We start from the raw sequence: 24,171 nt of genomic DNA on the forward strand, positions 1-24,171 counted from the left end.
TGCCTTTCACGTTCACACAAAAGTATAGTAGAATTGCAACTTTTTCCAAATTTCATTTCCTCAACCAATTTAAGTGTTCTATATCGTTTCGTTTTCGGATCGGAAAACAGTTATTTTGCGGCAAAGGGTTTTGAGAACCAAACAGAAAAGAAAACACCCACATAATACATGCGTTTATGCACGCACCATCAATTTGTTTGCCATATGTCACAAAACCCACCCTTCAAACTCGAGGTTCGATTGATGATAGTTATTTAAACCAGCAAACGGCTAACCTATCATTTTGCAACAGGCATAATTACGTCATGCCTGCCCAAAACGAGAGGGTCATTCGTTACAAATGTCCTTTTAATTGATTACATATTTGTTCACGCTCGCTGACGGTAAACGATCTAGCCGTTCAAAGTGTATGTGATTCATAAATGAAAACATTGGAAAAAAATACTAGAAAAGTCCTGAAACGATTTTTTTTATTGGAAACTTACCGCAAAGGGAACAGTTCAATTCATTACTTTCCAGCAGCGTGTGCATTTATCGCGTTTCGAATAAAAGTCTACAGTATTGGATGGAAGTGGTGGCATACGCCTTTTCAAATAATCAAGGAAAAGCCAAACATATATTTTCCACGCTTAAATGAAACAGATATTTCCCACGGTTTGTCATAATTGCTGGCAGTTTCATTTCATTCTCAGGAAAGTAAAAATGCTTCTTTTAGCATTTAAGTATTTTTTAACAGCTTGCTATAGCTTCTCAGTTCAATATCATTTTAAACTGCTTAGGAAAAAGAAAAAAAATTGGAAAAAAATCCTCTAGAACGAATCAAAATCAGATGTGCATAAATTTAAAAGAAAGGCTGGAAGGATGCCTAGTCCTGCAAAGGCATAAAAAAGACGTTCAACGAAGTTTCAAATAAAAATCCCTCTCAAAGGAAAAGGACCGTTCCAAACCAAATGGTAATTGATTTTCTACTCGCAACTATGGCACTTAGAAATGCGTGAAATTTCCCGCCGCCTCGACCTCCCTGCAAGCGAGGGAGAAATTTAGAAAGTAAATAAATGTCGACGATAATTACTGGTCGATCTGTCCAACGATATTCTCTTTCGAGGACCATATGTGCGATCCTCCAAAAGAGTGAGTATGTGTGTGTTCTGGCTTGTGAAAATGGTGGCGGCGTGTGTTAACATGGCGTGAAATTAAACCAACACGATGCGTTAGTTAACGCTCCTGGCAGGAAGGAATGCCGCCGACCAAATTGTCGTGAAAAACAGCTTCAGTTAACGACGCGCGACCAAGAGCTGAGAAAACCTCCTTCCCGGCTGATTACACCGAAAATGGAAACGGCAGGAAGGAGAGAATTCCAGAAGTGCGCTATAATTGGTAGTGAAATCATCCTTCATCAGAACAAACCAGCGCAAGAGATATAGCAAAATAAGATGAGACGATTTGACTAACGAAACCCCCGCGGATGACTGTACGCCTCTCCGAATGGTGTGAAAATTAAATTTAAATTTTCATCCCATTAATTACCGCAAACGAGCCGTGATTCGTTGGCAAGATGTGTGAAATTGTAGGACGGATGCATCGGGATGCACAAAGGCTGGCACATATGTAGCTGGCCTTCGCGTTTTTCCTCCGTCAGCCGATCGATCTCGAGGGAGTTTCTAAATGTGTTACTTTGTGAGGTGATATCCTAACGATGTTCAATATCAAATAACTTTACAAGAATTAGACTTCGTTAACGTTCTCGACAAAAAAAATATACATACGAGCCTTGGGAAATTGTCCTTTCCTTATCATAATCTTATTTCGATCGTCACACATACACATTTTTCTCAAAATATAAAGTATTGAGGCATTGGGTTTTTGAAAAAGTGCCTACTGAAAGTTTGTTAGTGCTGACTGTAGAATCAAATAAATGGTTCTATACGCATTGGATCATTTGTAAATAGAAGTTCGGCTGCCTACATTTATACGAAATGTATTTATCTCGCCACACTTCTCTCAAACAGAAACAGAATTATCTGGATTACTTTTAGATGATTTTACAATAGTCTTCAGTCTTCCAAAATGTTGATTCGACAGGTTCAGTCATGGTTGAAATTGTTACAACAAAAGATGCATTACTCAATTTATATGCTTACAATTTTTTGGGCAAAACAAATATATAACTTTTCGATTACAAAAAGCAAGGAGCTGAAGGAAAATATGTTCATAATCGAACTTCAACAATTATACATTCAATCGAAGGGTTCACATTCCTTTACCCAGAGTCGGTGCTTTGATGTTCGCCACCGGCGGATATGGCGGTCGTAAAGAGGAAAGGAAACACATCATAAATTTGTCCCCCTGTGCCACGTGGGGACACAGGAGCAATCGCGAACATTCATAACAGATTTTATAGCTTTTCTCATCACCCTCTCCGAAGGTTGCTCTAAGAATGTTTAGTAATTACTTTACATTCCATTGTAAATTAATATTTCCAATTGCTGCGGTCCGTCACACTACCGGCACTCAAACGATTTACCGCCGCGAATGTAAAACGAGGGAAGAGAAAGAAGTAGCGAGCGATCGTCAACCGATCGTACCTTTCTGGTGGCCATCTGTGAATATTAATTACCAAAGTATCGGTTCTGCTCTGCCACCCTGCAATGGCGTTACGTTCGCTTGGCATGTTGCAAGGCAAATCCGAGGAACCAACCATCCCGTAAGGCTTTGGGGATGCGGTCCAAGTGCAAAAGAGTATGAGACCCCGCTCCCCATCTATGTTGCAGCTATGAGGGAAGGAGTGTTGAAGCTTCTACTTGTCTTACTCGCTCGTTGGGCTTGGTTGCTTTGTTGTTCGTTTTAGATTTCACCGAAGCCTGGCTTTCGTAGCCATGGCGGCGTCTGGCGGTTTGATTTGTTTGATGCAGGTCTTCCGTCTTTTCGTCCGCTTTTGCATGGCTTACTCGATCCCGGGCTGTCTGCTCTGGCAAATCAGCACAAGCATAGTTTCTTGGCCGCGAATGTGGAATTTCTTATCCGATCGTCCCGTCGGGACTGGTTTGGACTGGCCGCTCCCAATCCCTGTAGGTTTCTTTTTTTCACGCTGGCCTTATCGCAGAATCGTCAATTCTGTGTCTTGATTGTTTGCGTCGTGATTTTCAATTTGCAATAGTGATTTTAATGGCATGATATTTAGTACGGAAAGTACATCACGATTATTTTTGCATGCAAGATTTTAAAAATTCACTAAATTGATCTTTTCAGGTTTATTTTGGACTTTTTTTATAAAGCTTACCATCGAATAAAGATGCAATAAATGGTTTTGTTAATTGATCACTTATTATTTGAAATGTAAAGATAAATAAACGATTATCATGTAATTCATTTTTAATAGACAGTAGATAGATCAATAATTAATTATCCTATGACCACGCAAATCTATAATGAAAAACATGGAACGGAATATTGAAAACACCTGTGAATTTGTGCCCCCTATCAAACCTAGACCTAAAATCTCCTAGATTTGAGGCCGTGGCTTCCTTGGGTCATAATTCACTTTCCTCAGATGATGATAGTTTGGCAATATTTTACGCAGATAATCCAACTGTATCATTTGCGACTTCTGTTTCTCGATCACTTCCCGCTGCAGACACTGCCCACCGTAGATGACCGTTTTGTCCGCCAGCGTTTGCTTGCCAACCAACCGGCAGCCCGCTCCAATGACACAACCACTACCGATGGTTACATCGGCCGACACGTAGCTTTTGCATTCGAACACATTGCGATCGCCGATCGAAAGCGCCTCCACGGTGCACCCCACCTCGAACACATTGTCCGGCCCAATAACGAGCGGTTTCGCTACGCCACCTTCCGCTATCTCCGCGTACGCCGGATGATTCTCGGGAATGCGGTAGCGCACCGTCGCGTACTCCTCAACGATACAGTTTTCGCCCAGAATGATGGGTCCGGACTCGGCGATTATTGTCGAACTGGGATGGATAATGCAGCCGGTTGAAATCGTGATGTCACCACGTAGATTGCTGTCCTCGCATACCATCGAGCGTGGCATTATTTTGAAGCTGCACGGACGAGAGAGAGGTCAAAATAATGCAATGCTGCAATGCTCTTCAAGCTGAAGCAAAGGAATTACTTACTCGTTCGCTTTAACTACATTCATTGTAGCTTTTTGGGTGATTTTTATATTCTTAAACCGTTTTCGTATGTTTTTGCAGAACTGCTAGGCAGATGTAAATAAAACACCCATCAAAAACAGATGATATATCTTTGACATTTGGACCCCCTTTGGGAACGGCACAAACGTCAGTGAACATACCTGTTAGCTATGAAATCACCAATCAAACAAAAACATTGGTAGTATACCACTAAATTCAAATTACTATTTTCATATTACTACCTTTTCGGCAGTAAAATATATTATTCTCACTAGAAAGTATCCGTGATATCGCTCCGGTAGAGAATGTTTTTCTTGTTTGGCAGTCGAAAACTTTTTTCGTTTAGACACAGAAACACACTCCTGTGGTTCGCTTTATTCGTTGACCACCCTAAATACTAATCATTAAAAAACAGTTTTCGTTTTAAAACAAATAGTTTATTGTAACAATTTCCCCATTCCTATACAACGGTGTCTTCTCCTTATCCCATCCAATCTATCGATTCTCTTATACACATTATTGTACAATTTGACCATTGTGACTGGACTACCAACCTTCACGAGTAGCTGCCATTCCTCTAAGCTGCCATTTCTTTACAAACCCATTGAAAAATTTCTGTATAGATATCGGAATCAGTAGAGCCACGGAAGTATTTCCCCATTCGAAGGAGCTTGTCTAAAAATTCGTTTCGCTTATTGTGCAGCGCAAGCTGCGATAGTCTCACCCGAATTTCGATGGAGCTGCACCGATGCATTTTGAAAGCGCATTTGGCATTAATGATGGCGCGTTTTGGCAGAGCTTAAGTAACCACTAGCGTACTACATATATTATACATAAATATCTATCTTCCTCACTCAAAACATGCACGATTTCTTCCCGTTTTTTTTCGCATTCAATCCCCATGTAGCAAGCTACACGTCGTAATATTAAGTTCCGTGGCACTTTTGAGTTCTCTGTCTTATCATATCTTCTTTGCCCTTCTTCCAATCAATGCTGATGGATATGCTTCTTTTCATATATCCTCGTGGAAAGTTTTTCTCCAACGGGTTTTAGCTGCACTGTTTGGATAATACACTAACGCAGTATGAAATTACTATTTTCTTTGCATTCTAAGTACCTCTCCCTGTTTTCATTCTCATTTTGTATCCCGCTAACGATCGGTTTCCGTTTGGCCGTGATGTTTCTATTATTACCCTTGTGTGATGTATATCTTTTATACATTGAAAATAATGCTGAAAAAATTCTTTTGTATCATAAAAGTTTTAAAAGAACGGAAGGAATGTGATTATAGTTGTTAATGTTCCTAACGAACAGTAAAGTCTCTGTTGATCACACTTGTAGCATCGAAAGTAAGAGGAGCGCAAGCACCTTGAGCATGGAATTTTGTTCACCGTTAGTGTTTCGATTCATCTCCTAACTTCGCCTGCATTCGAGTTTACTTGTCGCAAAGCAATAGCTTCGCAACATTCGTTAAACGAGTGAAATTAAAAAGAACTCTAGGAAGTGTTGGTGGTGATTGGAGCTCAATTTCATACAACCCACATAGTTTGTTTGCGTCACCAATTTTATAGCTTATTGACCAAAATTCCGTTGGTAACCTTCGTCAAATTGGCATCTGTACACCCGCAACCAACCGATGCACAAAGCTGTGTTTGGTTGGTCCTGCTGGTTCAAATCGTCTTTTCAATTCCACCTTCTGTAGTTTCTACCTCCTCTTCACAATTCGAATTATTAATGATTTCCTAACCTTCCCCCCCCCCATTCACTCATCCTGCTCAATGTCCTTAGGGTGTAGCAACCATAACGAGGTATTGTTTTGCTTCCAGTCGAAGTAATTATAGTAGAATCGGTAGTCAGTGGTTGTGGTATTACTATTCCGGGTGATAGTACTAACGGTTTATCGAATTGGATTCTCTCTGCATCCGATCGTCTACGCTCGTGTTGACTATCGGGTTAACAATTTGGAAGAAAACCCATCCTTCCATGGAACATGAACCATATACGTTCAATGGAATGCCTTCGATCATTTTTCCACCACTCCACCACTGTCCATTATTAAACAAAGTTCCTAACTACTGATGCTGAAATTCCCATTTCTGCGTCTTGATACTCGGATGGCAGGTGGCCACGTGTACGTAGCTTTTCGTCGATAGGTCGCTGCTGTCCAGGCAGAGGCCAGACTGCTTGTGGCGCAGCTGCCGGGCCTCGGTGAACTCCCACGTATCGTCGATGTCATCATCGTCGATGCATGGTATCATGACTACAAACTTCGACTCCGACTTGCTCGCCTGCACGGTGGCGCAGCTACGCTCGTTCCGCAGAACACTCCGTTGTGTTAGCGAGAACAGCTGCGAGGCGGACACCTCCGGTTTGAAGCACGTATAGATGCCCAGATTCCACGGTTTGTCCGCGTTCTGTTGAAGTGTGTCGAGGCAGAGATTTTCCGCCTGCGACGCAAGGCGACCAAACTCACGCACATTGCGCGTGGGGATGAATTTCTCCGGGTACACGTTCTTCATGTACCAATCGAAGCTCTTACAGTGTAGCTTCTCACGCAATACCTTCCGGTGTGTTACGTCGCCCAGTTCTGGGTGGTCCTGTGGGAAGGGAACGCATGAAAGTCCGATAGTTTAACTTCGATCTGTAACGGTCGTTTTATATAAAAAAAAGCCCTACCTTTAGATCGGGTCGGTTGAGGTAAAGCAGTTCCACGTAGTCGTCCATCCACACGACGGCCATCCGGACGGTATTGATGCCATGAGTATCACGATCGTTAGGAAATCTAAAAATGCAATAAAGTTAGCTTTCAACACCCTACAAACCAGAAATTTCTTGATTATCCTTACGAGTAGGGATGAAAGTCCCGAAAGATATGTCCAATGCGCGAGCAGGGGATCGTCTCGAGCGTGCCGCCACACTGCCATATCCGGAACGACATCTCCAGGTTCTCGCCACCCCATCCATCCATCTGCTCGTCGTAGCTTCCGATGTCCCAGAAGTAATCGCGCGCTATCGCAAACAATCCACCCGCCATCGTCGGGCTGTACGTGGGGCATATCTCGAGATCCTTCTCGGGGCATTCATGCTTCTGACGCTCCCGCTCGCGCTTCGTCACATCGTGCCAGTCAAAGTGTCCGTCCCATGTGAAGCCACCGATCTACACAAAAAAACCAATGTTGAAATTAAACGTTTTCTGCCTTACTCTAACAATTAGAGCGAAATCAAATACCTGGAAATCATTGTAGTCATTCGTGCTGTAGTAGAAGTTTTTCGCCTCGATCACGTCGATGATCGGCACCAGAACGCTCGTTGGCGACTCTTTGATTCGCTCGAGCAGTGGTTCCAGCCACTGCACCATGCACTCGCAGTGCGCATCCAGGAAGACTAGTACGTCCGCTTTTGCGAGCCGAGCACCTGCCAGCCGGGCCCGTATCAGTCCGACGCTGCAAAGGGAAACGAAATAGAGAAAACAGTCGATCAGTCGTTGGAATTCTTAACTGTTACCATCAATACTATGAGATCAATGTCCTAATTGTTGTTGATGATCGAAGTTATCCCACGCATTAATTTTGAATTTTAGGAACACCTTTTAGAGAATCCTTTTTTCACATATACAGTCTGACAAGAAAGTATCCGTACAGTCTCCAATTTCAACTTCAAGCCTAGTTATCTCAGCGACTACGTGACCTAGGACAACCATTTAAACGACATATCGTAGATAAACTTCTATTCTAACCAATGAGGTCTTAACATTTCGAGAAAGTTACTTGTAGGTCACTTTGTTCTAAAGAAACCCAAAAAAAGGCTCAAAATCGATGACAAAAAAGTATCCGTACACCCACTTTTCTTGAAGAAAAACACTGGTTTGGTGAGGTTCTAGTAGGCAAAATATCAACCTAGTCATTATTTTGAGTTATCAAGTGTCTAATAGTATGGCGGCAACCATTTTATATCATCGTTTAACGTGAAATGGCTGGTGAAACTAGGCAAACAGCTGCAACCGATAGAGAACTATCTTTTTCATGTGATGTAAAGGGAACCTAACTTGGCAAGTTTATTAACCCTGTGAAAAATCTCATGATAAGTCTCAGGAACTTATAATTTGTCGAATTAACCAGGATGCAACTAGACTAAACCCTGCAAACAGACATCTTTCGTGGTTACTCAATCGCTATGAGGGGGTGATTGCTCGAAAAGCTGAAGTCCTCCATACTTAGAGTTTTTAAACATGACGAACGAAGTGTCTAGATCACCAATCATATCATTTGGATTACAACTCTTAAGAAGGTTTATTGGAAAAAACAATAACATTGCATAATTGTACGTTGCAAATTTTTCGTTTCTAAAGAAAGAATAAGGAAGACTGGGGATTTGCATATCGCTGTATTTTGATGCCATTGCCGTGTCGGCACAGTGTTTTATACACTATATACAGACATAATACAGACAAAATTAAGCAATTTTGCCCAAAAACGAATAACAATAGACACCAGATGTCGAACTCAACCATCAGTACGAGCAACGTTGTTCCAACGATAAAACACAGTAGTTGAGAGTTTGTGTTATGGTGTTCCAAGGCCATTAATCGAACTGGAAATATTGAATTAAGTATGAATCATCTGTGGGACATAGTCTACTTCGCCCATTTTGTCACTTGGACAAGCCATGCCTAGGATAAACTTTAAATGTTCAATAATATGTTCTCTGAGTAAAATAACGATCTCTAGAATAGGCCATGTATTGTCTAAGAGTGACCACTTTATGAGACCGTACAAGTGTTAACGATACTCCCAAAGTCTCCGGAATCGATCTCTATACAACATTTGTCGAAAGATACCTAGATTTACCATCAACGGGACATTATGTTGATCTTAGTAGACATCTTTAGAACTATTATGGAATCGGGTCAAATTTCCAGCATCTTTCGAGAAAAAAAGTGGTAGAAATGATACCTTGGCACTTGTAGGCTATTATTGAGGCAAGTGACATTGATTGCAACATATTGGCACATCATGTGCGGATGGCACATCATCAATACTCATCATGTACGGATACTTTTTTGTCATCGATTTTGAGCCTTTTTTGGGTTTCTATAGAACAAAGTGACCTACAAGTAACTTTCTCGAAATGTTAAGACTTCATTGGATAGAATAGAAGTTTATCTACGATATGTCGTTTAAATAATTGTCCTAGGTCACGTAGTCGCTGAGATAACTAGGCTTAAAGTTGAAATTGATGACTGTACGGATACTTTCTTGATAGACTGTAGATAATAAAAAGTAACATTTAAGCTGTTTTTCACAGGTAGACTATGAAAACTAAACCGATTTCTAGAATCCCTGCATCAACTGCCACGAGAAGGTAACATTATTCTTCAATGTCTCTCAAAACCACATTGGCCAGTTATGGTACTTTTCAGTAAAATGTAGTAAGCGAGTAATCCCTTTTGCCAAGCCAGCAAAACAGTGAAATTGTTAACAAAAGTTCTCCATTTTAAAGGCGTATTCAATGACGTATCTAACAATATTCCATTTCAGGTGTCTCGAATGTGTTACTGCCCTGGTAAGTTGCACCCCAAAACAATTTACATCGTTTCCTGTGGCCCACCAAGCCATCACCACCAGGGTAGAGATTGCTGCCGTTCACTGTTGGTGCGAACGTCCATTAGTACTTCGCCGAGCTGCACAACCGAGCGGTAATAAATACCGGCGAGTGCATCTTAAATTTCCACATTTTCGCACAGACGAATTTATGTAATCTCGTCACAGGTGTGTACACCCTCCTGACGAGTTCGGTGGCCAACACCTTTCTTCTGGGAGTTACTGCTACGTCTTTGGGAGTTATTTTTCGTTTTTCTCGTGTAGGGAAAGGAAGAGTTGAATATCGTGTCGTAGCTGAAAAGCAGGGTGGTGTACAAGAGGCCCACCTACGGGAATGAGGCCCATTCGTCAGCTGGAAAGGAGCATCATTAATTTCACTTTCATATCTGCACCTCGCCGCAGTGGTCCTATTGTTTCCCGTGCACTTTTTTTCCGTTTGATCGTTGCATTCCGCCGCCAAAGCGGTACACCCCGGGGGGAATCGTCGGATGCACCCCGGCACTGGGTGATGACGGGGTCAGTCGGTTTGTTTGTTTCTTGGCTACAGTCGCAAAAAATGACTCAATCCACCTCGCCTTCCTCGTCTTCGTATGGAAGAAAATGAAGTGATTAGATTAGTGTGCGACCGGGCGATTCAACCCCAACCCCTTACACCCCCCCCGTACGGTGGATCCAATCCAGCGGGAATTTTTCGCCATGCACTTGTTGGCAGGTTGGTTATGTTTTTCCTGCGACCGACAATTGCCGCCGCACCAATTGTCCACGGTCACTGAGCAGGGAGGAAAAGTTCATCAAACAAGACAGAAGAAGGAAAAGGAGGGAGGACGGGGGAGGAAGGATCGTTCCAACCAAACAACGCCCCCTCATGCCCTCAATACCGGATGATGGTAATGGGAAATAAATTACCACCCGGAATCGGTGGTTGACGATTTTCGTTGTACTCTCGTTGTGTGTGCTTTTTGTTTTCACTGTTGTTGGGACTCAAATGGTGTTTAAATTAAATATTCAGTCACCAGCTTGTTACAAAGTGGGCGCGCAGTAGGAAATTGTTTTGTCATTTTGCAACAAACGCGTTCACGAATTATAAATCAACTGGAGCTGGACAAAAGGTTTCATTTCAAGCTGCCCCTTTTACAGTAATCTTTGATAATCTCGTTGTAATCAACCTAATATCAATTTTACATATGAAATAAAATACTTACAAAAATCTCAGACGGTGGGTTTCTTTTAAATGTCTCTTAACTTTTATCAGATCGAGCACTACCAATTACTAACAGATTCAGAGCTCATTGTAACATGTTGTAATATATTTAACAAAAATAAGATGCATACAATCCCAATCATTGGAACAAAACTGGATTAAGTATGATTTACCAGCATCCAATTCCATTCGCTTCTTGCATAATCCCTATCGTATGACATGTGTAAGGTTTCTTTCCGTCCCTCGTTGATCCACGTTTCGCCTCAAATGTTCCAACAGGCTGCAAAAATAGGAAACGGAAGAAATTGAGATGAATCCATAACGAACGCTAATGATCCCTCCTCCGATGGTATCCTTTTACAGCTGCACAGGGGGCGATAAACGGGGGCCGAGGAAAATCCCAGCACGGGAATTTCGAATTGCTTGCTGGATGACGGCATTTCATCAGTGCCATAAAGCGTAAGGACACCCAAACGTCGCACGTGGGCGCATTGGATCCCGTTAGTTGGTGGATCAATCGGGGAAACCTCGATTGCGTTTCGCCCGTTTGCCATTTTTCGACGTAATTCAATACAAGTTGCCTTTAAATTCAATCGCAAAATGACGTCAGCGGCAAGAAGGAACGAATAATAAATCTAATCCTTATGTCGTTTTGCAGTAAACCATTACCACTCAATTAGCTACGTTTAAATGGTACTAGTTGAAAGCGTTTGAAGCACGTCATAATTCACAAACATCCCGAATAAGAGCCGGAAATGAACCAATTGATTTAAAAAAAAAACCGTGGGCTAAAGTTCCTGCTCAACAAATTGACAAATAAACTGGTAATTCTGTCACAGCCGGCGCCGGTGAATTAAAATGCAATCATGGAGGAGGTTGTTTATTAAACCAGAACGTAAAGTACGTACGATCCCGAAACCCGAGCTGGTTAATTGATTTGTTCCGGTTGTTTTGTGCAGCGTCAAAGTAATTCCATCATCAAAGGATGGCGAAATAGAGCGGAAATTGCACGGGACACACACACAAAAACACCAATACCCGTCCTTTGGCATAATAACTACATTCTATTGGAAATTAATTTACATACCACACGGCGGACATTATTGGCGGTCATGAGATTGACTTTGTTTAGCACCCAGTACCCCATTCCATGATGGCGTTTCATTGGAACCTTCTGACATATTAAAAACCATTAGAAAATGATATATTTGACGGGGTGATTTGTTGCCTCAATGGTTCAACTTTCAATTAAATTAAAAGCATCTCTTTCGCTTCGCCAAAATGGCTGAAAAAGTAGGTCCACTTCATAGAACCGGCCACCGTACTGGGAAGGGAGCGTATATATTTTTCTGAAACTCTCTCGATCGAACGGAAAGAAAATCGATAAGGTAAACTGTTGCATCGAAAATTGGCAACATCAGCTTCCGAGGCAGCACACACCCGGACCAATATCGATGGCGTTCGCCCGACCAGACTACACCCGAGGTACCTGTTGACGATAATTAAATGAACGTCCCCATCTTCGCTCATCAAACTCTTCAACACCGAACGAGCAGGCAGGCAAGCAAGGGGACAACTTTAGCTTTAGGAGAAATGGTCCATTAAAACGCCAGCCCCGGGGAGGTGCTGGAGAAACTTAGCGACGGTCGTATAAAAGGTTTCTACTCTAAACGTCTATTAGGTGGATGAGAGATGAGAAAAACACCGGAGAACAACTTTGCGGCTACATTTTGCACACAACAGTTTGTTGTACGGAAGAAAAAAAGGGGGCAATATGCCGGATCGGACACCGGAGTTGCCTTCTTCTCCGGCCGAGAGGCCTCGAAGTTCGAAGAACGTGCCGGCAATATGAAAATTTACATTTTATCAGTTCACCCGATAGTGTGGTCTTATGGCTCTCGGTTGGATGACTTTCCACCGGACTGCAGCAAACACGATGACACTGTGGTCATAATTAACCGACCATCCGACCGGGTCGTCCATCTCCGCCACCCCTCTCCGGGTCCTGGAAAGATCCGGCTGAAAAAGAGACGCTGCGCACGGCCGTAAATCGATGTCGTTCGCCAGATCGCTTTCTCTTTTACGGCCAACCCAGCTCTCGGTGCGGCGTATGCAAATCGACAAATCCTCGAAAAGGGGTCTTTACGGACCGGATTCTTTCGGGGTGGGGGAAAATACGCCCAACACGAGAGAGCAAATGGGTGCGACCGGAGACCGGTTCCCCCTTTCCTGCCAATTCCCGCTTGTCTCGAAGTGCTAAATGCAATTTGTCCAACTCGTGCGTAGAGTCTTCACCGAAGTGCGGTTTCTTTTCACTAGAAAGAGGTTAGAACAACCTTTCGGTGGTTTCTAAACAACAACATCAACACACAACATCTAAAGCCTGCCGGTAACTGCACTTTCAGCACCCCCCCACTGGTTTCCGTTTTCTTGCGAGAGAAATAGGACACATTGAAGGCAACTGTAAAATGTAAAAACGGAAAAAAACGGAATTATGATCGCGACACACGACCGGAGCACGATCTCGCGGGCTACGATTAAATGAACTACGGAAGCGATAAATAATAGCATCGCCTGCGATCGTTCGGTTTGGATTGTCGGAGGTTTTTGCGGTGGAACGGAGAACCCTCTCGAAGGCACCAAAACCCATCAAGGGCCCTCGCCCTCACAAACATGGCCTCGCCTCACCCGGTGCGAATGATTGATCGTTTGCAACCTCAACCGTGTACGTTCGGTGTGGCATCTTCGACGAGGTTCAGACGGGGAAGGGTTGACAACAATACGCCCAACAACAACAAGATGAGGGAAGATCGCATCGGACGAAGCCGGCGGATGGTTTGAAGTGGAAAACCATTTTCCACTCCGTTCCGTTTGTGGAACGCCGCCACCGATGGAGGAGGCGTGATGGTGGGAGAAGAACAGTTGTTCAACTCCATTCGGTCTTGTAGTGATGACATTCAAAGGTGTTCCTACGGGAAAATAAATTGCATTGACGGTCTGGTGCGTCATAAAACTTTGGCTGGAAGCGGCAAAATGGCATCGCTAAATAAGTTGTTGCACTTTTCGATTGCTTCACGGAAAGAGACCCGTTTCACCGTTAGAAGTTTGCACAAGATTGAGGACAGTAAAGAATGTGAATTCTGTTATGAAACAAGGAACAGTTAAAGCCATGTCTCAAATGTATAAACGTTTCAACACGCAGTGGTTCCATCCTCTTCGAAACTACGACCGATTCGACAGATCTCAAGGCTTATTCTGAATTTGAACAAGTGTGTTTTGGTTCCGACAAAAACAAACAGCATGGTTTCCATAGCATTTGTGTATTGGCCGGTTATTCATTTCTTCAAATCATCGAAACGAGTAAAAAGCTTCCATTTAGAGAGACTTCGCGACCGTGGAAGATTCATCGCGGGTTCTTGTGAGTGAATCATTCAATCGCCACCTTTAAATTGAAGAAGATTTCCAAAATGCTCCGTACCCAAAACGGCGTTCGAGTTTCAAGGCGATCAACTTTCGCCTCAACCGGAGTGCGCACACGATCCGAGATCGAAAAGCGCAAATGGTTGCGAGGTTGTCACCCGAACAACAGACGCAGATTGGCCACGGGGCACAACGCTTTCGATGCCGCGTGTGTTGTGAGGCCAGAGTGCAAAGGATCGAAAAATCGGGCCACAAATCCAATGCGATGTTGATCGAAGATGATCGGTCGCGGAAGGGTTTGCTTCCAGCTTCCAAGCTAGCAGAAGAAACACGTTCGGTGGCATAAACTTGAACTCACCAAAGCTCGGCACTTTGGAGGACCGGTTTCTTTAAGCATGACGCACACACACACACTCACATAGGAACGCACGCACCCATTCGTACGGTACCGAATTTACATATTAGGGGGACGCTTAACGCGTTACGTGTCCCTCAAAGTCTCAATCCCCCCGAGTTCAGCCGAGAATGGTGCCACGATGCTTTCGGCTCGAGAAAACCCGGCCCGGTGGAGGTGTCCGGTCTCGCCACCGAGTCGTCAACGAAGTTCGTTCTACGGTGGCACTTTTGAACACGCTGGCACGTTTCGGCTGACGGTGTCACAATCGTGGCGGGGAAAAAGATGAGCGAGACCGGAGGATGGGGAGAAGCGAATCCATCGCAAGGAATCGGAATTGGACGGTTGGCATTTAGCGTTGGCGAAAATATGCCGAATTGTTGTGAAAGATTTGCATAAGTCAGATGAATAAATAAACCGCGTGTCGGATGAGGTGGGCGCCGATGTACGGTTGATTCAACTGGTGCAGAGGATCCTTCGTTTCGATAGGAAGGTTTTTCCTACGAAATACTAAGAGTTGTTGGTGGTACGTACAATAGATGAGGAAATAACGGTTTAATTCTACCCAGGGTTAAAAAATTACACACATTTAGAAAGTAAAAGTTTTCAACAGAAAAAGATTGGAATATGGGACGTGTTTTAAATACGTTTTATGGAATCCAATTTATCAACACATCCGGTCGAGGAATAAACCATCTATTAAATATAAAAAAACACGCGCAACATAAAATCGTCTGGATCGTGCCTTTCGCATCACGAGTCTACGATCTGTTGACACGCACGAAACACACAGGACGTGCCGTTATAAAATCAAACAAACAGTGTTTTTATGATGTTAAAATAAATCACTCCCGCGCCCTCGGTGTAAGTTCGACAAAGGTTTCGGACTAGCGGGCAAAAGTGTGGCAATAGCATTGGCGCGATGCTGTTGGGTAATAAAAACGTGTAAGGAACCGAATCTTCCCCACAACAACAACAAAAAATCAACACCGTTCCCCTTCGATTCTTTCGAACGTACGATGTACAGGTCGTATTACATTTGGAGCATTAAGCACCAGTGCCTTACTGCCTTGCCTCACTACGTGCATCCAAAACTGACCAACCTTGAGGCGTTGAATAATTCATTCATCACCACACAACACCGCTCCAACCAACCAACGGCGGTTGGCCGGAACGGGCTGGGGGAATGGACACCGAGAGCCACTTTAGTGCCTAATGTCTAGGGTCCGGTAAGATTGACCGGTTACCTCAGCCGGCAATGCAACATAAAAGCCGTCCACGCTTTTCATCTTCCCAGGCATTATTTCCAAATTTCTGTAATCGAATGTCAGTGCAAGATGGCCCGCCTAGCGTCTTGCGTACATACTTCAAATGGCATTCCAGTTTGGGACAAACCGTACAGCGGTTGACCTTTCGGGGATGTTTTGTACGTCAGAGAAGCCACCCTAGTGCGGCTTGCGGTTTTTGGTGGATACTATTCAAAACCAAACCGAACGACGTTGACGTTGATCGACAAAGAAACGCAATCATATACTTGATCGTCAATGTTTTAACTAAAAAGGAAAGTGTTATTTTTTTATCCGTCAAAATTTAGTCCGTTATCACTAAAGCTGTCAGTATGAGAAATTTTAAAACTCATTAACTCTATGCCTTAAATACCATACGCTAGCATCTTCCCATGCAAAACTATCGCTCGAAAGGTTTCGAAACAAAAATGCACACACATTGCCTCCACTAGCCATCAAACGTATTGATACTTTCCTTGGAGCGCAGATGCAGAGAGAAAGTGACCACAGCCGGGCACCCGATTTTCCCAGGAAAACCGCAACTAATTTTTGTCCAAATAGTTGGTCCGCGTGCGAACGCCCAACGCGCGCCCCGCGCACGTCGTTTTTCTTCTTCAGCAGGAAAATAAAACAACGATATAGCGGGGAGTCACGCCAGCACCCACCGAAATCAACGAACCGCGAACGCGGAGGAACGTCTTAAAGACACACACACACACCGGGTGATGGCGTAGTGACTTCGCGTAACTTTTGAGTTACGCCAGCGAAAAAGGGAGGGAAAACGGGAAAACTATCACTGATGGTCTGGTACAAGCCCAGCGCACGCTGTTATGCTATGATGCGCGGTCAGTAATTTCGGACCTACCTCTTTTCTGTAATTTGTGACCGTGAGGAGGGGAGCTAAAAATAAGGGAAGAGCCTGATAATGGACCGGCGTAGAAAACTTGCCAAAACCGACAGAAGAACAAATTCGTCGCGGATTCAAATTTTCTAAATAAACATTGCTGTACTGAAATTATTAAAAATGTTCGTGTCTCCCAAAAGTTAAACTTTCCGCCTATGGAAAGCAATTTAAAAAATCCATCCAAAAGAAATGGCGTAAATCAAAAGTCCCCAAAAAGGCACACTAACCACAAAAAGAGATGACTCGATGAAGAAGATGGTGCCGCCAATTTCACTCAACTTGGGGTACGCAAAACAACAACAACAAAAAATCTCGTTAAAGATCAGAGAGTATCTTCACCTAATGGGTTTGACCATCTTTGGGGGGCAGAAACCAGCAAAAAAGACGCATGGTTTTGGAACGTGTACCTTAAATTCATGTGGCTGACTTGAAGCCCGAAAAAAGGCTGGCACGACCAAAGTAAAGAAGCCCCAGCAACGCATCCAATTATGAGAAAACAGATCTCGTTGGTCGCGAAGTTTTTGGACAGCCGAAGTCTGGGAAAATTATTTGCTTTATTTTGCGGCGATACTTGTGGCATAACCGGGGTCAAAGTTTAACAAACTTTGATGGAAGTATTTAGTCCAGAAGAAAGAAGATTTGTCTTTTATTTATGGCGAATACTTTACGACAGCTTCAAGAGAACTGCTGATAAAAGAGTGATGCACATTACACAAGACAATAATGTTTCACTTCTTGCATATGCATTGCACTCATGCAGAAATAATTAGATTATACGTTTCCCACTGTTTCATCTGAGAAATGGGGCCCATTTCCTGCCATTCCCGTGGCTGCGGACTGTGGGGCGAAACCATTACCCGAAGGAAGCAGCTGGCAGCTACAATTTGCAGATCGTTCCGCCGCCGATCGACGACCCTTTGTGTGTAAATTGCCGGTCATTTTCGCCGCGCGCGCGAGCAATGTTTTGGCATTTTCCACCCATTTTTTCAACACTTTCACTAGCCGGCGATTGGGTTAGTAGCCGTCCGTTTCATAAGGCTAGGAGCAGGAGCGTTCGTCCAGCTGGGCGATAGTTTAAAGTTGGGCTTTCTGAACCCCTCGAGGTTACCGGCAAAAGGGAGATTTCTTTCACACTTTCTTTGGCCGTAGGACCGAAGGAGATTGGCGCAGGTCGCTCGGATCGGACAGTGGAAAACAATGGGAGTCGTTGCATTGGAGGATCGTAAAACGTTGTGGAGATGCAACGTCTGTATAAAAATGTGTTCAAACAGATTACTTTTTATGTACCAATATACAGGGCGGTCGTGCAAGATAAACCAAACGTTAATGGGTTTTGCTCCATCTAACAGTTGTTATGCTGTGCTCCTGCTTTTACAGCGGAAACGCCGAACACATGCAATAAATTTATTGGGGCACTAAATCGATGCGAAAACAATAAGAAAAAAAACCATAAAAGTTTACGGCAAGATAATGTTGATTGAGAAGAAACTTTGAGTTGTGAAAACTAATATAAAAACCCTAAATTCAGTACAACATGTTTCGTCAAGTAATATCCAAAAATTTTGTTTTACGCAACAAGTTCAACACATGTTTTTCATAATTGGAATTGAATTCTATGCAATTATTTTAAGGAATTTTAAATGGTTTGATTATTTTTAAAAAAATCGAACCATTAACATTTTTAGAATACGACGTTCAATTCAGTATATTCGATCATGATCGATCAAGGAAAATTAACGCTGTAGTTCATACGCAAAACTACCTCTCTTTTAGGATCGTTCAAGTCAACACCTTTTGTTTAGAAAAGGATTCAATTTCAACGAAATTTAGTAAAATATCACAATAAATTTATTGAAGCGGATGATTTGAATATCATAAAAATTACCACCTTGTAAGTCTTTGCAAGTTTAAGACCAGGATTTGCTAGCAGGAAGCAGTTCCTCCACAAATTTTTCGAGATGAAAAAGCGAAATGCAATTAATAACCTAAAACTAGCAATGATCAATGTTCTTTTAAAAAATCCAAAAGAAATTGCCATAACAAATGGGACATAATTATAGCCTATCCTGCTTGCAAAACGGTTATCTACTTAACATCCAATTATACGATGATCGATATAAAAAGGCCTCCATCCTGTTGCATTTTCCCACGCGCTCCGAAAACTGAAAGCGCCGAGAAACGCATCTAACATACATATTAGAATCATTTAACACCAACCTAACAATTAATTGCCGATTAAGGGCTGCGAAGGCACAAACTAATTGAACGGTGGCGTTTATGCTTTAATGTTTTAGCGGTGGCCTCTAATGGTGATCCTAATGGGTACTCTCTCTCCCCACGCCGTCCGCGCTCCAAAAGGGAGTAAAAACAGAACAAACAAAAGCGTTCGTCCGAACTAGGGCGAACCATCATAACTCAAACCATTGCGCTTTCGTGCTTAACCGGTAATAAATGTTTATCTTATCGGTTGATTTATTCTCCATTCCGCTGCTACTTCCGCTACCGGTTCGGTTTGGAACCGGGGGAGAAGAATTGGCGAGGAAAACGATTGGGGATTTTCTTACGGGCCTCGGTTCGGTAAGAAGCGATCATTATCAACGCCATTTTGCGCACTCGTGGTTGGGAGCCGAGAAGCAGCCGAGGTAAAAATTAGCCCCCATTAGCTCAGCGTCTTCGTGTTTTCGATTTTCCATCCAGCAAACCGACCGGGGAACTCCGTTATTCGCCGGTGGAAAAGATTACGATGCGTTAAAAAGAAGGTGCTAAGCATGACGATGCCGACGACGACGACGAACCTGTTCCCGGCGCGGTACGCGCGTACCTGTGGTTCGGGGAGTATGGATGTGAGATGGAAACCACACCAAAACCTTAACCATCTCCCGGTTCTCGCCGCTTGGCTTGCGGGATGATTTCGACATTCGTACAGCAAACATTTGGGAAAGCCGGTCGGTCTCGGGAGAAGGTAAAGGAGGGTCAACGGGGATGGTGATAGAGCAAGTTCGGGGTACGTTGACTTCTACGTTGTCCGCCACCCATCTTCCCCAAGGGTGTATTTTCGGCTGACGATGAAGAAAAGGTGAAGAAACCGAGCGTCGTGCTCCACACACAGACATTCTTCTTGAGGCGGTGGTTTTATTTTTATAAAAAAAAGAAGCTTTCCAAAAGAAAACACAATTATTGACACAACTTTAAGCGGAACGGGAATGTCGTGGAAGGAATCTTCATGGTACCTTTTTATAGTCAAGGAAAGTTCAACAAGCATAGGTACAATTTTTGGGGTGTAAAAGGTAGAGTCGAAAGTTTTGACAATAGGAAACCAATAGAACACAAACAAGAAACAAGATCCGTCTGAAACTTTAAGAAGTGAAAAATACTTAAGTTTAGGTTTTAGGCCATTGAACAACAGAATTCAAAGACCACATCCCTACTTTGATATGCTCTGTTAAATCCCATCAATATGTTCCGCAAACGGGCGAGTTCGTGTACTTCTTGGGTATCATCGGCCAGATGGAAATTTTCTAATTGATAACGTGTAAGTAAATAAAGGTAAGAGCCACTCTCAAAGAGAAATGGGTAAAGAACTATTTTTAAAACCATTTTCTAAGCGAAGCGTAAAACATGTAGGCAACAAATCGCTTCGTGCGGACCGTCCATTGTGGCCAGAATGTAGGGCCGGATCAGTTTTTCCACAAAAGCAACAAGAATGAATCAAACGCACAAAGAATCAACAACACCACGGTTGGGTTTTGGCCTTGCTCTGGACGCGCGCTTTGCGCTGTGGGAAAACCGGGCAGAGGGCGAACCCTCGCGGCCGGCGGCGGATGAAAAATAAACGGCGAAAAGATGACAAACACTACTTCGTATGTTCGCGTGGCCGTGGGAAAGACGCACGCCCAAGGTGGAGTGTGTATGCGCGTGCGCCAGTAGGTGTGGAAGCGACGGAGTGACTCAATCGACGCGGCCCCACATGGAAACGTGTCCATGTGCGCGCGCGCGTGCGTTGTTTGCCACGAAGATGGAGAAGGAATGCTTGGGACGGGGTTAACTTCTTCAACCTGATCTGCTCGCTTGGGCACCACCTACCGTTGACGTTGCCGGAGCACCTTCACCTTCGCCGGCAGCCGGCTTTTGACGTAGTAGTCGAGCTTTCCCTTCAGCTCGACGTTGGTGCTGCCGTCATCGACGAGAATGATTTCCTGCAGGAGCCGTGCGTCGGCCGTGTTCAGCACGCTGTGCACCGTGCGCAGCAGCACCGAGTACGGCTCGTTGTAGAAGATGATGATCACGCTGGTGGAGGGCAGGGACGCGATGTCATTGTACCGTTTCCGCTTGCACGCCGGATGACGCCCATCCGGTGGTGTCCGGTTGTAGCTGAGATGTTCGCTTAGCTCCTCGTTCAGCGCGATTGTGGCCAACTGCTTTTCGCCGATGTCCTTCGCCTCGCCGGTCAGCTCTACGCCCTCACCGTTGTTGCCCAGGCCGGGTTTCTGCTTGGCCAGATCGGCCCGTATCAGCTGCTCGTACAGTGCCTCACCGTCAGCACCGAGCAGCACGTTACCCTTGTTCAGTGCGCCAGCCTCCACCAATGCGTTCACCTCCCGGGCACCATTGGCAATGATGGCTTGCGGAAGCAACGGTTTCGCCTGTTCGCCCCCAAGTGCATTCGGGGAACCGTTCAGGTTCTTGAAGTAGAACAGAACGAACAACCCAAGTACGAGCAGCAAAAGCACCTTCGAGTAGAGATGCCGCCGGATGCTGAGCCCACCGCGGATGAACATTGTGATCAGACTCCGACCTGGTACTGTGTGTATATGTGTTTAAAAATTGCCGTTCACTCTCGGTCAGCTGCAGCTGCAACGAGATGCGTTCCTTCCTCTGCCAGCGGCGATCATCGAAGCATCGATCAATCGCGGCTGCCGGCTGCTGCTGGAAGTCACGATCCGTCGTTCAGCAGAATGACATCCCCACGTAGAGGCCAAAGAAGATGACAGATTGGCAATCGAGAGAAGGGCCCTTTGCGAATGCAGACCTAGCAGATGTTGCAGATTCGTTGCAACTGGATGTATGCACTTTTTTCGTTTTGCCTCTTCCGGGATGCTGTAATGAGATCCGTTCTCTTTCGTTCAGCCGAACTTGACGGTCGATGAGAAATTCTCTGGCGTTTGATCGCGCGAAAGGGCAAAAAGCATAGATTGCTCCGATTCTACGTTTCCATCCCGCGCTCGGGATGCTGTTGCTGAGCGAAATCTGTCTCCTTCTTGCACAATTGCGGCCGAGATGCAACACCAGCCCTTTTCTGCGGACGGTCGTTCTCAAGGACGGAGGCACAGGCGCATCGGTGCGATGGCGATATCAATACCACCTGTCGAAGGAACCGAAACGAAACTTCCGAAACAAAAGAATCCTAGTCCACGATGGACTACGATGAAAGGAAAATGTTTTGTGCCGTAAATTCAGCGTCGTGAGTCATTCGTACATTTAACGAAGGTCTTCCGCGACAACAATTCCTTGAACCAACACGCACACGGTTGTAATAACAGGACCGTGAAATTAATAAACCAATTGTAAAACTATCTAACGCACGTTCACTATTTGTATCACAAACAATCAATTGTTTGTAAAACACTTTCACGCATTCACAGCATGCACCGGTCGAGTTAGAACGCCACGAACAACAGCAGCGAGAAGGAAGAACCGCTACACGTAAAGATTGTGATGGAACTTTCCCCTGCTAGGGGCAACTTGCTATTCCCTGGCGGAAGGTTATCAAGATCCACCGTGTTGGTGAGTTGGTCGTTGGAAAACAAGTTTGCAACACAATTCAGCAGACGGTGCACCAAAGTCGGGAGCGTCCGAGGGCACACGGAAGCCTATCCATCACATACCGAAACAGCGACCGTCACGACTATCCCGCTCGACGGACCTCACACAACTGACAGCAAGAGATGCTTGACAAGAGCAAGATGCACAGTGTGCTGTTGGTCACAACTGTAAATAATGGCTAAATTAACTAATTTCTCAATAACTTTTTAGTGGCTTGGCCAATTTTAGCGCCAGAACTCTCAAATGAAAGGTCTTTTAAAGACTGATAACTCTGTGCAACAAAGACTCTTCCGCAATTCTTAGTTTATGAAATTCTGAGGCGTAGGTGCAGAAACCTTGGTTGGTATTTTCTGCTGAAATAACTAATTTGTTAATAACTTTACAATTGCTGAACCGATTTGTACATGTGACCCCTCAAATGAAAGGTCTGCTCAAGACACACAACTTTGTACAACAATGGATCCATCCATACTTTCTAGTTTTTTAGAAAACAAATTGTGTGGAAAAGAGACAGCACTCTACTGGGAACAAGGTGAATAAACTTCGATAGCTAAAAAGCCAAAATCTGCCAATTTGTTAATAACTATTGATTCTCTTAACCGATTTTCACGATTGATCCCTCAAATGAAAGGTCTTTTCAAGACGCGCAACTGCGTTGAAGGTAGATGTTACCGTACATAAAAAACACACCTGGAATGTTTTCGCCCGAGGGGGCGAAAAGGCAAATCAGGTTGGTTGGCAATTTAGGTTAAAAAAGCCAATTCTCGCATAAATTGTAAGTTCCTTGACCGATTTCCACAAATGACCCCTCAAATGAAAGGTCTTTGCAAGACGCGTAATTTTATCTCAAGGGTCTTATTACATTTTATCCATCTTTTCTAGTTATTTTACCAGCTCACGTCGAGAGAAAAGAGGAAATTTCCTCTCGCGGAGACCAAATTTGGTCACGCACACATTTGCATTTGTTGCACCAACACACAGAGGTCGTGAGCATATTTCGCCCGGATCTCTCAAAATTTTTGGAGAGAATTCGCCTTTTCGCGCCAAAAACGAGCGGCGAAAAAAGTGAACTAGTGGTGGGTATTACAAACTTGAACTGTGAATAAAACAGCTCATTTGGGCCAATTGAATATCTCAAATACGTTAGATATATTTTAATGGACGCAAAGCACCAGTTTACTTACCTGTCTAGCTTTAAATACATTATATCAGCCATGTCTGAGGCGCTATTTGTGAAGAATGCTATCAGAACCTCAAACATGTTCGTTCCGCGATAAAGTACCCGCCGAGGAAGTGCGGAAAAACATCAAAACGACTTGTTTCCCTGTTTTAGTGACCCACGATGGATTCAATTTGAATGATAACGCTGTCATAACTGTTTTTAAA

At 44.0% G+C, this 24,171-nt stretch overlaps 2 protein-coding genes across 2 annotated transcripts; both read right to left on the reverse strand.

The window, feature by feature from the left end:
- Positions 1–3,384: 3,384 nt before the first annotated feature.
- LOC131281335 (dynactin subunit 6) lies at positions 3,385–4,165 on the reverse strand. Its single transcript, XM_058310660.1, has 2 exons — positions 4,140–4,165; positions 3,385–4,064 (listed from the first exon to the last, which is right to left on the reverse strand). Exons 1-2 carry the CDS (start codon positions 4,160–4,162, stop codon positions 3,503–3,505), a joined length of 585 nt encoding a protein of 194 aa, XP_058166643.1. The 5' UTR covers positions 4,163–4,165; the 3' UTR covers positions 3,385–3,502.
- Positions 4,166–6,163: 1,998 nt separating this feature from the next.
- LOC131282642 (polypeptide N-acetylgalactosaminyltransferase 1) lies at positions 6,164–22,461 on the reverse strand. The gene is made up of 5 exons (XM_058312162.1): positions 21,046–22,461; positions 7,387–7,600; positions 7,004–7,314; positions 6,834–6,939; positions 6,164–6,754 (listed from the first exon to the last, which is right to left on the reverse strand). Exons 1-5 carry the CDS (start codon positions 21,738–21,740, stop codon positions 6,230–6,232), a joined length of 1,851 nt encoding a protein of 616 aa, XP_058168145.1. The 5' UTR covers positions 21,741–22,461; the 3' UTR covers positions 6,164–6,229.
- Between the last annotated feature and the right edge of the window lie 1,710 nt (positions 22,462–24,171).

This window comes from Anopheles ziemanni, chromosome 2 (assembly GCF_943734765.1).
Source record: "Anopheles ziemanni chromosome 2, idAnoZiCoDA_A2_x.2, whole genome shotgun sequence".
NCBI lineage: Eukaryota > Metazoa > Arthropoda > Insecta > Diptera > Culicidae > Anopheles > Anopheles ziemanni.

Excerpts from the sequence above, each read along its gene's own strand:
- LOC131281335 (XM_058310660.1), bottom strand. The coding sequence starts at position 4,162 with ATGAATGTAGTTAAAGCGAACGA. Across the intron at positions 4,065-4,139 it reads AATGTAGTTAAAGCGAACGA|CTTCAAAATAATGCCACGCT; the intron begins GTAAGTAATTCC and ends TCGTCCGTGCAG.
- LOC131282642 (XM_058312162.1), bottom strand. The coding sequence starts at position 21,740 with ATGTTCATCCGCGGTGGGCTCAGCATCCGGCGGCATCTCTACTCGAAG. Across the intron at positions 7,315-7,386 it reads ATGACTACAATGATTTCCAG|ATCGGTGGCTTCACATGGGA; the intron begins GTATTTGATTTC and ends TTTTTTGTGTAG. Across the intron at positions 6,755-6,833 it reads TCAACCGACCCGATCTAAAG|GACCACCCAGAACTGGGCGA; the intron begins GTAGGGCTTTTT and ends CCCTTCCCACAG.